This window comes from Panthera onca, chromosome A1, assembly GCF_046562875.1.
Source record: "Panthera onca isolate mPanOnc1 chromosome A1, mPanOnc1 haplotype 2, whole genome shotgun sequence".
NCBI lineage: Eukaryota > Metazoa > Chordata > Mammalia > Carnivora > Felidae > Panthera > Panthera onca.
The window spans coordinates 160,402,789-160,418,189 of record NC_138339.1 but is presented as its reverse complement, the minus strand read 5'-3'; the positions used below and the strand labels follow the sequence as shown (position 1 = coordinate 160,418,189).

Here is a 15,401-nt window from a genome sequence, read left to right as displayed (position 1 = left end):
ATTGTAAGCACCAGACCTAATCTGAATATAATAATAGAATCTGAAATTGTAATGGCTGTATTCTGATTTCTTCAATTCAGCAGTAATGAGCATAAACAGAAATCTCAGTGAAAATCTACCCTTAGGTCAATACCCTTCTGTTGATCAAGGGTCTTTGGGCACAAACCTTAATGGAAGTCTTAACTGCTCTGTTCCCTAGAAAGCATAGAGAAGTAGTCTGGAAAGCTGGTTATGTGTGGGTCCTGGAGACCCAAAGTCCAGGCTTCAGTCGCTTTTCCACCACCTGGGTGTGTGACCGTGGGAACAAGGGGATAGACTTGGTAAGACTGTGATAGTGATGGTGTGATGCAACACAGGGAAGGAGTTCCGGCAGAGACGGGTGAGCTCCAGAAGTGGTAGCTATGACCAAGTATGTGGCCCTCGTGTCTAGACTCCATGCTGTCCTTTCCATGACTGTGTGTTTGCATTTGAGAAGAAAATGTAACTGCTTAACTCAAAGCTGGAAATAGCTGCAATTCATGATTGACACAGAAGTATGCCGGATGAAGGCAGAGGAAAAGGGAGTTAAGCTTCTATTTTTTAAAAAAATTTTAAATGCTTATTTATTTTTGAGAGAGAGAGAGAGAGAGAGAGAGAGAGAGAGAGAGAAAGGGCAAAAGTAGGGAAGGGGCAGAGAGAGGGAGACACAGAATCTGAAGCAGGTTCCAGGCTCTGAGCTGTCAGCACAGAGCCCCATGCGGGGCTCCAACTCCTGAACTGTGAGATCATGACCTGTGCGGAAGTCAGAGGCTTAACTGACTGAGCCACCCAGGCACCCCTTAAGCCTCTATGTTTTTTAAAGTTTTATATGGCTTCTAGCTTTTGTCATTAACTGGACTAAATACGTGCCTGGCATACCGTCAGCTCTCTGTAGGTGACTACTAAGCTGTTGTAAACTGCCACAGGCCACCATGCAAGCCAGCAGGGAAAGCACTTGGGGGCTGTGGAGGGAGTAAAGGGACACATGTGTTCAAGGGACTCTCCTTTACACAGTGCTTTTGTAAGAAGGGGCTCTCTTCCTTGGTTAGATGCATGTGTCAATGTCATTCCATGTTCGGAGAAGCTTGTTCATTGCGGGACACTTGGAAGTCCGAGTTCTTCAAGTCCGGCCTGCGCATTGCCAGGGCCATTGCCAACCGACCATGTTCTGCCCAAGTGCGATGGGGGCTGAGAGGTCGGTTTGGTTGGGGCCGTTCTCCGTCCTTCCTTCCCCATCGTCGTCACCGACACAGACCCAGTTCAGGCTCTGCTGCTTTCCTGATACCCATGGTTTCTGAAACGTCACCATCAGTTAAAGTGGAGTCGCTCCAAGGTTTCTGGTCCTGCAGAGCCGGCCGGCCTGGCGGGTGGGGAGGTCACGCGCTGGAGCTGGCCTCCCGGCAGGGGGCACACCTGACACCCGCGCGCCACGCTGGGGGTTGGGGTGCGGGCGTCCACGTCCCCAAGGATCTCAGCAGCGCCGGGGAAATCAATTCCTCCCCGAATTAGGCCCATCTGCTCACAGATTTAATGATGATTTGTGTTCTGTAATTGCTGGCTTGCAAAGTGGCGGGGAGAAGCAAACGTCTCGTTTTCAGCACCCCCCACCCCCCACCCCCGCCCGAAATAAAACTGGCAAAAATCAAAAGAGCATTCTGGGAAGCACTTAATAGTTGCAACGCTGGTGAATTCAGAAAATCAATGACGAGCTCCTAGCCCTCTGAGGAGGGGCCGGCGCGAGGGCAGCGCCGCGCGCTCCGGCGTCCGCGGGGCGTGCGCGGGGGCCCGCGGGGCGCAAACGGTTAAGGCGGCCGGCGCCTCCGGAGGTCACGGCGGCGCAGGTGGGCGCGCACGGCCGGGCCGGGGCGGGGGCGCGCGGCGGGGCGCACGGCGGGCCCGAGCGCGGGGTGCGTGTGCGGCCGGCCGGCGCGGGGCTGCTCTAGCGCCGCGTCTTTTCTTCTCCTCGCGGTGATGTCATCGGCGGCGGCGGCTGGGAGCCGGGAGGCGGCGGCGGGGGCGGCGCCGGGCGGCCGCCGCAGGTTCATGTGCATCTAATGAAAAGGCACTTGACAGTCGGCCAGGACGCACGCGAGGGAGCGCGAGCCGGCCGGACCGCGGCGCCGCCCGAGCCAATCGCGGGGCCGGCCTCTCCATGGGCGAGCCGGAGGGGGCGGGGGGCGCAGCCGGCCGGGCCGCGGCCGCTCCGAGGTGAACGGCGCCCAGACGGGCTCGCGGCGCGGGGAGGCCGGGCGCGCCGCCGCTATGAATTCCGCCGAGCAGACCGTTACGTGGCTCATCACCTTGGGGGTGCTGGAGTCGCCCAAGAAAACCATCTCGGACCCGGAGGGCTTCCTGCAGGCGTCTCTGAAGGATGGGGTGGTCCTCTGCAGGCTGCTGGAGCGCCTGCTCCCCGGGACCATCGAGAAAGTAAGTGCCGCCCCGGCCCGCGCCCCCACGGCGCACAGGCCCGGGCGGCGGGCGCCCCGCCTCGTTCCCGCCGCGGCCCGGGATGCGCGGAGACGTGCGGGCGGGGGGTCGCAGGCGCCGGCACCTGGCGGCCGCGCGGGGCGCGGAGGAGCCCACGCGCCTCCTTTGTGCGCGGACCCGGGAACGCGGCCCGCGCGGGGGGCGCGCAGGCGGCGCGAGGCCCGGGCGGCGGGAGCTGGGGGCGCCATTGTGTGCGCTGCGGCGGGGCCCGGGGTGGGGGTGTGGGGGTGGCCCGGCCGTGTCCGAGGGGACCGGCCCCGGGGAGGCCGCAGGGAAGGGGAGCGGCGGCTCCGCTCCGCCCCAAGGTGGAGTCGCCCCTGTCGGTGACCCGAGCGGAGAGCCGCGCTCCAGCGCCGCGCACAGCCTCCTCGAGGCTTTGTTTGAACAGTTTTTGTTGGTGGTATCGTAGGAGAGTTTCACCTCTGCTTAGTCGACCAATTGTTGGGCGTTTTTCAAAGGCATTGATCGATAGCCGATGGCCGGGCTGTAAGATGACCGACTGCCCTCCCCGCCAGAGAATTCCTCGTGTCTCCAAGCCCCGAGGATGGCCGACCCCACGAAGCCAAGGCACTCTCCGAGGCTGGCTTAAAATTCTCGATTTCATTTTCGGGTCCGTGCCTGATTCTGAGCACAATCGCCGGGCCCACAGACCCTGCCTGCTTCTGTGTTGGTGGCCGGTGGTTTCCCCGGGGCGGGGGTGTGAACCCTGACCCGCATCTCTGCCAGTGATTAAAGTTTGCTTTCCTCCCACACAGGCTGACAAAGCCGGGGCCGGGGGTAGAAGTGCTTTTAAAAACGATGTGACCCTGTGTTTCAAAAACACTGCAATTTTATCCTTTTTTCTTTCTTTCTGTCTTTCTTTCTTTCTTTCTTTCTTGTCAGCGTAGAATCTTAAGCTCAAACAGTTACTTAAAAGGTGTTAAGTGTAGAAGCTGAAGCACACCGTAGTTAGGAAAAAACTGTTTAATTTTTTAAACGGGGTTGTTTTAGCCCTAATGTACAGTGACGATTTGCTAATCAAATGTTAATTAGGTCACTTGAAAAAGTAAAACGTTTAATCTTACAAGTTCGTGCATGTTTTGGTGCTGCATTTTAAAGGTGAGAAAAGGTTTTGTTTCATATGAATTTGCATGCCTGCTAGTTTTAGGTATTTTTTCTTACTTAGAACGTATGTATGAAAACAGAATCTGGATGAGGCTGAAGGGCTGTCTGCCTGGCCAGGAAATAAAAACGTTGCTTGTAAACCAACCTGTGTCACAATAAAATTATGGTTTAAGACAGGTTTAAGGAGCAGAATCTAACTTTCAAGGCCCTCGGAACAGTTTGTTGTCATCTGGATACGAGGACCTATGGTAATAAAAGTCAGATGTTGGAAAGCAGTGCAAATGCATGCTAAGTTCACCAACACAGGCTTCTATAAAACGTTGTTCCGTGACTAAGAGTGAAGTTTTAGGAAACTCCCTGCGCTGTCTAGATAAAATCATGTCACTATCGAAGCGTGCTATTTGGCATATTAGCTGCATTCATGTGATTGGCAGACTTGAATAATCATTTTCTTTTACATTCTCCAAAGGTTTTCTTTCCAAACTGTAGCACTCCTTCCATCCCTAAAACAAAGAGAGGAAATGTTTAGCTTGTGGGAGCTGGACTGAAGCCCAACATGTTCTGCAACCAGGGTCCCCCAGAAATGTACTCTGCTGCCACTGTCCTTCCCTACCACCGACCCCCCTGTGGCCCCAGCTGGTTGGTTTTCTGCTGACACTGCCAGAATGCAAGTGGCACAAATTAGAGACAGCACTACCGGTTCTGTGTGGTTCAAAGGTAGGTTTTTGGAGTAAAATATTAGCCAGTCTCTGCCTCTAAAAACCACAGGTTTCCGCGTTTCCCGAGCTTTCCTGTCTCTTTAGCAGAGGCATTGATTTGGGCTCCCACGCCGCATAGTGTGAGCCACAAGGCAGACGTGTGCGACAGCTCTCACTTGGCCCTGCGGACGTCGGTCTGGGGACGGGTTTCTTTTACACAGGAGCGTTTGGAAACTTCACCGAACGTTCATGTGGAACCCAAAGAGATTTAACTTTACCCTAGTTGGCCACCTGAACACGCTGGCAGCTGGGTAGGGTGCTGGAAGCAGCATGCCACGTGTGCAGATCCACGACTCAAAATGGACCGTTAGGCTGGGGAAAGCGCAGAGGTGGCTCGGGTTTCCCACATGCCTTTGGTCGAGAAGACACGTGCTGGTGTGTTCCTTGTATTCTGTTATTTGTTCTAGTTGGAGCCAGTGAAAGGGCGGAGAACCACGGGGACTCTCAGACTGTAGACGTTTTTGCCCAGGTTCCCCTGGATGCAGGCTGCCCTTCGCAAGGCGGGGGTGGGGGCGGGGATCATACACCTCCGTGAACAGCTCAGAAAAGAGACACTTTTCATTATCGCCTGCTGTCGGGGAGACAGAGTGGGGATTACGCGGTTTCCTGGACCTTCGTGTGTGAGGCACTTCCGCTTTGATTTTCTCCAGCAACGGCCCTGGTGTTTTGCTGGCCTGCTCACCCTTCCTGGGATGGGAGCGGGCAGAGGCCCGGAATCCAGGGGCCCCTGCCACCCTGAGCTCGTGAACTCACACTTGAAGCACGTCTGGACTGTTTAGTCACAGGGGTGAAATGAAGATTCAGACGTTCTAGAAGGAGGAGCACCTTTAATGAGCACACAGAAGTGGCAGGGGTCATGAAATGCTGCTTCAGTTTTCCTTGTTGGTGCGGCCCACGGAGCTGCTGGATCCAGCGTGAGAATCTCCTGGAGCCTGGTTCTGTCTTCCCCAAGCCAGGAGAACAGAACACACTGGAATCGGTAAAGTGCTTCCCTGGGGACGCTCCCATTAATCCACATTTGTGAATCACAGTTGAGAAAGTCCTGCTACCCTTCTGGCCTTGCTGGATGTCCTGGGCGTGCATGTGAGTTGAGATGGGGTTAAGCTGCTGGGCTGGGTTCCTGTGTCCTGGGGCGGTGACAGAGCCCCACCCCTGGCTGGCTGCACTGAAGACGTTCTCTCCCAGGCCTGGAGGTGCAGGCCTGGGATAGGGGTATGGGCCGGGGATTGGGGTGCAGGCCTGGGACTGGGGTACGGGCTGGGCCGTGCTCACTCTGAAGGTGCTGGGGAAGGGGGACCCGCACATGCCCAGAGTCCCCATGAAGTTCCCCCAGTCTCTGCTGTGCCCAGACCTCCCCTTTTATGAGGACACCGTCCCTGGATTAGGGCCACCCGACCCCTGTATGACCTCAACTTAACCAATTACATCTGCAGCAACCCTGTTTCCGAATAAGGTCACGTCCTGTGGTTCTGGGGGTCAGGGCTTGGACATACACGTTTTGGGGGACACAACCCAACACATAACGGGTTACATAATGAATTTGAATCCAGTCAACTTATTGAGTACATACCTGCTTGGAGGATGCCAGGTGCTATGGGAGATAAAAAGAGTAACTGTTCTTAGAGGTTTTAGTGCAGGAGAAAACTGTCAAAACAGGAGCAGTGTGAGGAAATAAAGTCAGCTATGGAGGAAAAGGAACAGGAATTAAGGGGTTCCAGGCAACCAGCGTCTGAGCAGGCCAGCCTCTGATGATTTTCCTGACACGTGGATTAGAACATGGTTTGTGTTTCCTCAGACTATCCTCGGGCAGCCCTTAGCTGGTCCTCTGCAGGCTTGCGGGCAATCAGCGAGTTTGGATATAACATAGGAGGAAAAAGTTGCTTTTTCCTGGTTGATTTGTGGCTTGCGTTTCTGGTCAGTCCTAGGATTTCTGGGGCCGGTTGCGGGAGAGAAGTGAGGTGTCAGTGGCCCCTGGACAGTGGCTCTGAGGGCCCACCGTGAGCAGCTCGCGCTGAGGATGAGGTCAGCGATGGCAGTGTGGTGTGATGGCGAGGGTCTCGCTCACACCGGGTCAAGACTCGGAGGCCCATGCCCCGCAGCTGTTGGTACATACTTGGCGGTCTCGTGGGAAAGCATTCTGAGAGAAGTCTCAGGGCACGTTACATCTCGACTGTGTGTTTCGGGAGACTTCTTTAAACTTTGCAAACTGAGCAAATTCCTTGTAATGAAACGAAGCTTTCAGAGGAGTTAAAATGTAATGACAAACATCTGCTTTTGAAGCATATGATTTTGAAGTCCTGTCTCAGCCCTGCACGAGGGGGATTCATGTTGGGGGTTTCAGGCCCCAAGGAGGGGGAAGCCCACTGCATTTGCTGGCTGATTCGCAGTCAGGCAGCCTCCCGGCAGTTTAGATGGGGGACGCCCAGAGTGGCTCGCTTTAGCGAGTGTGCTGGCGCCGTGCGTGGTGTGCTTGCTCCGGCAGGTGTGACGTGGGGGCGCGTGTGTGGGGGGGCAAGAGGGCCTTCCCCACGGGCAGCTGCCCCTTGTCCTCCAGCAGAGTCTGGCGGTGGTGCTGTCCCAAGACCTCATTCTATTAATAGAAGCAATGCCCGCGGTGGCTTCCTTTCCCGGTTCCCTTAAGCACTGCCCTCCTGTGTCCGTGTCTTTTACAGAAATAGCGCGTGCCCCAGGTTGCAGGCAGCGTGCCGAGCACCGTCGCCCCCATCTCCCAGGTGAGAACACTGAGGCCCAGCAGTGCCTCATGCCGTGCCCACGTCACCCAGTTAGAGCCCCGGGGGCAGAAGAGCCCAGGTGTGCCTGCCGTCCAGGCTGGGCCTGCTCACGTGTGCTAGATCAGGAGGACGTAGGCAGTCCCTGCCTTCAGGAGTTACAGACCAGCTCAGGACACCACACTGACAATGTGAGTGACCACAGTGACAGGACAGACTCCAGGGTTACATCGTGGGCACAGACTGCCATTCACCAGGGGTCCTAAGAGGGAAGGGGGGCCGTTAGGATGTGAGCCACATGCCTGCCTGGTTATCTGGGGGCTCAGAAATAGCTGGAAGCAGGACAGGTAGCTCTAGAGAGTGTTGTGCTCGGGCTGTGACCCTGGTTGGGACGCTCCTCTGCCCCTTTTCCCTCCTCTCTCCTGGAGGACACCCCTGAGGAGTCTGGCAAACTGTTGCTCTGGCATCGGATCGTCCTCCGGGGGACTCGAGGGCCTTCCTGACTCTGCGCTTACTGGTGTCCATCTGTGCTAAGATGTAGAACAGTGTGCTGTCTGTGTACGTACATACACGTGCACGTGTCTAATAGTTCTCGAGAGGTTTTGCTCTGGTCTTGAACTGGAGCTGCCCACGTGTTTGTCATTGTCGGTAGAAGGTGGCAGAAGCCCACCATCCTCGGGCACCCAACTCTGTCATGGGCGGTGCCACCAGCTGGGGCAACCGGTTGTCCCCAAGACCCACTGGTTCCCTCCCATAGCCACCCTAAGAAGGGGTGGTCCCCATATATGCTCCAGAGTCACCCAGTTGCTGTGTGACGTGTGGCAACTTCTCCAACTTCTCTGAGTCTCAGTTTCTTCCTAAAAAATGAGATTAATGATTCCCCCCGCCCCCTGGAGGGAATGGCCTCTTGGGGCAGAAGGGTCGCTAAGAGGGTAAATGGGTAGCCCTGAGGGGTTTCTTGTGTTGTCGGGCACAGAGTAGGGTCCTCGGGACACAGAAGTTGTTATTATTTTACGGACTGACCCTGGAAACTTTCTCTGCTGGGAAAACTCCAAGCCAGGATTTGAACCTCAAGGCCAACACCAATCCAGGAATACTTCCTTATTCTCACAACCAGCTGGAGTCTTGCAACTCCAGGGGGCTGGTGGCCCCTCCCTTCCCACCCTGGCAGACCACCACTGTCTGGGTCGGCGGGACCACTGAGTTTGGCTTCCAGGACCCTCTGCTCAGCGCCAGGCCCCCAGCAGCTGCAGAGCACACACAGCTGCTGGAGGGCTGAGCCGGCGGGCTCGGGTTTCACATTTGTAGAGTTTCATGCATGGGAAGGGCGTCCGCAGAGGGAGGGTGTTGGGGCTGGCCCTGGGCCCTGGGTGTGACATCTGACCTTTTCCTCCATCAGTTCTACCCAGTTAGGTTAGGAGAATGCATTTCCTGATGTTTTCACATTTCTAACTTTAGCTCTGAATTTTAAAAGTTCTATGAACCAGACTGGTCGTTCTCAGCCCTATTTTTGTAGACAGTGCTGTGTCTGCTGTAGTCTAAGGGCCAAGGAGCAAGGTGGGGATGTTTAAATGGGATGTGTGGAAGTACGTTTCAAACACATATGTCACAATTATTTAAACCACTGTAGTTTTGGGTTCCTACTATGTGTGTGCTACTGTCCACATACAGAAACACATGCACACACATGCACCTGTTCCATATCACCTTTTTAGGCAGGTCATAAGGGAAACCATGGGGTCTTAAGTGTAGCGCATTTGTGAATTCCTTCAGTGTGAAGGAATTCTCAAGAGGTTATCCAACCCAAACTCATCATTTTACAGATGGGTTAACTGAAGATAGCTGCATATGGTTGTGTAAGGTTGTGCACTGCACAGTCTAGGGAAGGTCACTCATAGTGTACATGAATGGTGTCTTAAGACTGTGCTGGGCAGGGGCTCTGGGGCAATGATGCATAGAAGTCAGCCTCCACAGAGGTCAGCGTCCTCAGAGGTCAGCCTCCTAGGGTACAAGGCAAATTAGAGACGGGTTGTGGTAGATTACAGAAGTGGCCCCAGCTCTTCACTCCCCTTAGACCTGCCTTCAAAGAGGGAGCCTGTTTTCTCACTTCTTGAGTCTGAGGCTGGCCTCGACTCGTGTTGGCCAATGGGATGTGGCGGAAGTGACAGGTGTTAGTACTGGCTGAGGCTTCAAGAGGTTTTGCGTGTTTCTGCACTCTCTCAGACCTGCGTCTACTCTGAGGACAGGCCCAGGCCCTGGATGCTGAGGGATTGGAGAGCACGTGGCAGAGAGCTTGACTGTCCCTGCTGAGGCCTCCTGGACTCCCCTCCTGCCTGCTCACACCGGAGAGAGCCGCGCGCAGATCAGCAGCGCTGCCGCCCAACACAGATGACCACTGCTGTGTGAGCAAGCCCAGTCGTGACCCGAAGGACCGCCCAGCTGACCCGTAGCCCACGGACCAAAGTAGATGCTTCCTTCTGCCCGCCACTGAGGTTCCGTGGCTGTTTGTTAATGCAGCCTCACTGTGGCAGTAGATGGCAGGTACAAGGCTAGGGAATGCAGCTATTATTTTGTACGTAATTTTACCTTTTATTACACTTGGAGCAGCTTTTTACAAAGGGTCCATAATACCCCCCCCCCTTTTTTAATGTTTATTTTTGAGAGAGAGAGACAGTGTGAGCAGGGGAGGGTCAGAGAGAGAGGGAGACACAGAATCAGAAGCAGGCTCCAGGCTCTGAGCTGTCAGCACAGAGCCTGACACGGGGCTCGAACTCACGGACTGTGAGATCATGACCTGGGCCGAAGTCGGATGCTTAACTGACTGAGCCACCCAGGCGCCCCAATAATACCCCTTTTTAAAAATTTTATTTTCGAGGGGCGCCTGGGTGGCGCAGTCGGTTAAGCGTCCGACTTCAGCCAGGTCACGATCTCGCGGTCCGTGAGTTCGAGCCCCGCGTCAGGCTCTGGGCTGATGGCTTGGAGCCTGGAGCCTGTTTCCGATTCTGTGTCTCCCTCTCTCTCTGCCCCTCCCCGGTTCATGCTCTGTCTCTCTCTGTCCCAAAAATAAATAAAAAAAAAGTTGAAAAAAAAAAAAAATTTTATTTTCGAGAGAGTGAGCATGATTGGGGAGAGGGGCACTGGGAGAGAGAGAATCTCAAGCAGGCTCCATGCTGGGTGTGGAGCCCGATGTGGGGCTCCATACCATGACCCTGGGATCATGACCTGAGCCGAAATCAAGAGTAAGATGCTCAAACCATTGAGCCACCCAGGTGCCCCAATAATATTCTTTTTTTTTTTAATTATTTTTAACATTTATTTATTTTTGAGACAGAGAGAGAGCATGGACAGGGGAGGGTCAGAGAAAGAGGGAGACACAGAATCTGAAACAGGCTCCAGGCTCTGAGCCGTCAGCACAGAGCCCGACGTGGGGCTCGAACCCACGGACCGCGAGATCATGACCTGAGCCAAAGTCGGACGTTTAACCGACTGAGCCACCCAATAGTTTTCAAAGAAGGACCAAAAAAAGGGTAGCAACTTAAACCTCTCCAGTTTATATTAAATTGCTTTAGCTTAAGATGGGAATCCACAGTTCCAAGTTTGCTTTGGCTTTGTGTAGTTTCTTACAATGCAGTCTTGTTGTGGCAGGATGATTTTTGTTAGCAACACCTTATTTAAAACAGTCTAGTTCTGGATTATTTGTAAATACTCAGGCCTGTGATGGCCTTTCTCCCTCAATTCTGAGTGACTCACTACTAAGTTCCTGTGCCAAGAAGATGTGTGCCCAACCTATTTCCTGTCCATAAAGTACTTTGTTTACAAGAGATGTTTTAGTACCCATCTGCAGTTAGCAAATTCATTCATAAGTCTTTTGTCAGGAACACTGGTTTTCTGAAAAAGCCTGTTGCTTTCTGAACGCATGCCAAAAGATGATGACTTTGTTCTTCACGTTAAGGAGGAATGTTACAGTGCTTTTGACAGAGAATTAGGTTCAGAGAAGTATTCCTGGTCCTCATCGCCTCTGCTGGTGCTCCAGGAGGAGTAAGAGACTCTCAGGACATAGAGAGTTTTATTCCAGGCCTTTATTTCTTGAGTCGCCTCATTGTAATCTCTGTGGTGCTGCAGAAATTGCCTTGTTCAGGGAATCATAAACACTGGTGCTAGTAAGGAGATTTCTTCTCGTGGAAGCATGACATTTTCTGGTCAGAGTCTTCCTGTTTGTTAATGCATTTTTGTTTCTGTTGAAAACAAGCACTATAAATAGGATGTGGTCAAATTCTGGACAGATTTGTGATGGAGTGTAAACTTCCAGAAAGTACTGCAGAAGCCATGCTTTTAAGTGACAAGAGACTGGAGTTGAGTGTCTTCCACACTTTATTGACTGATGACAGATGGAGAAGAGTCAGGGTTCACATATCATGCCTCTGACAGAGCAGTTACTCAGACGGAGCCAGAATAGCTGCCACGTTGACGATCTAAAATAGCTGCCATGTTGGCGATCCAAGGTTGATTCTTCAAATGACAATAGTAACTACTTCAGTGGGTGTGAGTCTTGATTATCTGTTTATGAATTGTTAAAATAATAATACGGGAGCGAGCTACTCACCCTACCCATAATTCTTCTGTTGTCTGTAATGAAATGTCTTCCTAGGAAGCTAGAAAAATAAGAGCACTGGATGTTACATGTAAGTGGTGAATCACTAAATTCTCCTGAAGTCATTATTACACTAGATATTAACTAACTTGGACTGAAATGAAATTAAAAGAAATTTAAAAAAGAAAGATAACGGCAAATGCAACTCTAAGTAAGTAGTAGGTGAAAGAAAATAAAGAACTTAATGGGAATCAGTGACAGAAAACAAATTTACTAGAGAAAATCAACAAAACCAAAATCTGGTTCTTTGGGAAAATCAATGAGATTGGTAAGCCTCTTAAACTGGCCAGGAAAATGGCCAATATGAGGAATCACTACGGGTTCCACAGACACTAAAATGACCATAATGGGATAGTATGAACGTTTTTATGCTAGTATATTCTACACTCTAGATGAAATGCATAATTTTCATGGAGGACCTTCCCAGCCCTATATGTATAGAATTCAAACTAGTTAAAAAGCTTCTCATAGAGGGGGCACATGGGGTGCTCAGTCATTTAAGCATCCGACTTCAGCTTGGGTCATGATCTCGTGGTTCATGAGTTCGAGCCCCGTGTCAGCTGTGCTGACAGCTCAAAGCCTGGAGCCTGCTTCGGATTCTGTGTCTCCCTCTCTCTCTGCCCGTCCCCCGCTCGTGCTCTGTCTCTCTCTGTCTCAAAAGTAAGCAAACATTAAAAAAAAAAAAAAAAAAAAAAAAAAAAAAGCTTCTCATAAAGAAAATTCCAGGCCTCATGGGCGAACTTTACCAAAGAATTCAGGACTTCTGTCCAGAATACATAAAGAACTCTCAACACTCAATAATAAGGTCACAAAGAGTCCAACCTGAAAAATGGACAAACGGCTTGAGCAGACGCTTCACGGAAGAAGGTGTGTGAGTGACAGGCACAGGAGAGACGCTGGATGCACTTGGCAGGAGGGACATGCAAACAAGCCACCGCGAGGTGCCGCTGTGCACGTGTTAGAATGGTCAGAATTTAAGCCTGGTTGTACCGCATGTGGATGAGGATGTGGAGGGGCCAGAGCCCCCATCCACTGCTGGTGGGAACCGAAAACGATGTGACTGAGCAGCTTGTCAGTTTCTTGAACTAGTGAACATCCACGAACTGGCTGAGCCATCCCATTTCTAAGTGTTGACTCGGAAATGGAAGTATGCCCTTAGCGTGTCTTGTGCACATGTGTTCATAGCAACTTTATTCATTCATTCATTCATTCATTCTTTGCAACTTTATATTCGGTAGCCACAAACTGAACACAACCCAGATGTCTTTCAACTGGTGAATGGATAAAGTGTGGTATATCCACGGAATACTAAGCAATAAAAGTGACTACTCTGTGACAGGAATGAAAATTATGCTGAGGAAAGAAGCCAAAGTACACATGGTACTTTGCGAACATAAAATTCTAGAAAATGCGGCGTGGTCTACAGTGACAGAAGGCACATCAGTGCTGGCTTAGGGATGCTTCATGGGGCACAAGGAGACTTTTGGGGGTGAGGGGGCGTTCGTCTTGATTCTGGTGATTGTTTCACAAGGGTACACGTGTCAAAACTTGTCAAATTGTACACTTCAAATATGCGCATAGCACGTCTGTTACGTCCCAGTAAGTCTTACCCGGCAGTATTCACTTTGCGGGTGATTAAGATTGCGGCAGTATTCACTCTGCGGGTGATTAAGATTTTGTTGTGCGTACTGGAGCTTTAGTTCATTTTACCAGCAGTCCCTTACTTTTGAACCTAATTGTGAACCCAGAAAACATGTATGGAATTTCAATGTATAACGGTGTAAATAGTGAACTTACATTTTATGTGGGTGGGGGGAAGGGATTCGCTGCCAGACCTCATTTATTCACGTGTTTGTTTTCTCATCAGATCCTTACTGGGTATCTATTACACAGATTATGCTGGGCTCTGGAGATTTAATGATTAGCCAAAATACACTCGCATACTGTCCCGTGGGGAGAGCATTAAAGACGTCGTATGAATTTGTTTTACAGATTGAGACATGTGCTCTGGGGGTGAGGAACGGGTTTTAGCAGAGGGACCTGGTTTCCACTTGGCAGGTGGGTCAGGTCACGTCTTGGGGAAGGCTCTTCTTCTGGAAGCGCTACTTGAGTTGCGTGTTGATGGACCAGTGCACTGTTAATTAGAGAGGGGAACAGGGAAAGTTTGTGATGTTTTCAAGGGAACTCTTGGTTGGGTGCGGATTTGGAAAACAATATTCCAGGCACAGTGTGGAAACAGACTGGATGTGGCCTGGGGAGGTGGTTATTAAGCTCTCAGCCTCGCCCGGCTGAGAGCTGCTGGGAACTGGGTCTGGGATGGGGTTGGGGAGACCGCTCCCGGGGTGCTGGCCACACACAGGGTAGATGGGGTGTCCCGGTGCGAGAGGGGGCCCGGGGGCTGCCTGAGGCTCGGTATCAGGTCTGGAAGGGATGCTGTGGTGAGTGTGAGGAGTCAGGGCTCAGACAGGATGCTGGGCTGTAAGATAAATTTGGGAGTCACCCAAGAGAGATGGGAGCTGAGGTGTAGGAGTGGTGAGCTTCCTGGCGGCCACAGCAGCAGCAGCAGCAGCAGCAGCAGCAGCGAGGCTCAGGAGGCTGGCAGCAGGCGGTTAGATCAGGTCAGGAGAGAGCCTGGTGACTGGCGGGGGAAGGGCACGGCCAGTACGCTGCAGGGGCGAGAGATGTGCCTCGGAGGACCAGAGGGCTCTGGCGGTGTGCTGGGAGGGTGGGGGCACGGTCACTCCCCATCCCCAGGTGGCAGGCATGCGGCGACCGTCCCAGGCGAGCCAGCAGAGCACGCACCCGGTGGCCGGCCCCTGAGCAGGTGGCCAGGGCGAGGGCGGCTCTGATGGAGGGGAGCAGGCGATGTTGGGGGCAGAGCTGAGCGGGAGAGGTTGGATTCAGCAAGAGGGCGGCTGGGCTGGGGCCCGCCGCGTGCTGGGTGTGTGGATTCCCCGAGATTGTTCGGGGGGCTGAGCAGGGCCTGTGGTGCTCATCAACTCTCTTCAGAGTTTGGTGGGAGGAAGTTGACTTTGAGCCGGTTTTGCCTCTAGAAGACTGTGTTCTTGTCCGTGGCTTAGGGAAGTACAGCTGTCGTGGGTTTCCCCCTTCGTTTCCAACGTGTTTTCCCAGGTGTTTGTAAGAATCCAGTGAGTGAGTGGAGGCTGCCCGTTTGTCGCTCTGGGTGCTCCCGAGATTTGCATCTTACCATAACGTATTAATGTCTGGTCTTTGACCCGCCCCCTCCATCCATTTTATGACGAGCCGCTGGAAACCACCTGCTGTCGGCCATGTCCGTTTTGCAGCTGACCTGTGAAAGTCCAGATCTGATGTAGTTAAGGCCTTTTAGGGGTGTCTGTATGTAATTTTTAGAAAGTTCGTGTCCAAGCTGAGGACTTTCTGTATTATTCTGTTACAAAGTTGTGAATATACATGTGTCTCCTGGGACTCGCTGTTCCTCCTTTGGAAAACTACATGTCATGATACATACGTGGAGGAGATGAAAGTAAATCAGTGCTGTTCAGTGGGAATCTCATTCCTAAATAACCACAATAAATGTAACCATTTGGTTACCAAATGTCTAGCATTCGGGTATTAATTTTCCAATTCACAGCAATAAAACATGTACTTTTCAGGTCTGTCTCCACGTGTGAG

At 52.3% G+C, this 15,401-nt stretch overlaps 1 protein-coding gene across 11 annotated transcripts in view; it reads left to right on the top strand.

Annotated features, from left to right (window-relative positions):
• Positions 1-1,908: 1,908 nt before the first annotated feature.
• ARHGEF7 (Rho guanine nucleotide exchange factor 7) overlaps positions 1,909-15,401 on the top strand; it is a 135,046-nt gene continuing 121,553 nt past the window's right edge. For 4 of the 11 annotated variants that reach the window (XR_009611271.2, XR_009611270.2, XM_060636679.3 and 1 more), the window contains exon 1: positions 2,158-2,445. Coding sequence is in view for 8 of the 11 variants with exons in the window: in XM_060636679.3 (XP_060492662.1) it covers positions 2,281-2,445 (165 nt within the window). In the remaining 3 variants the exon portion in view is untranslated. Of the gene's footprint in view, positions 2,446-15,401 lie in introns of all 11 variants that reach the window. The other 7 variants (XR_009611269.3, XM_060636671.3, XM_060636675.3 and 4 more) reach the window with 6 other exon arrangements.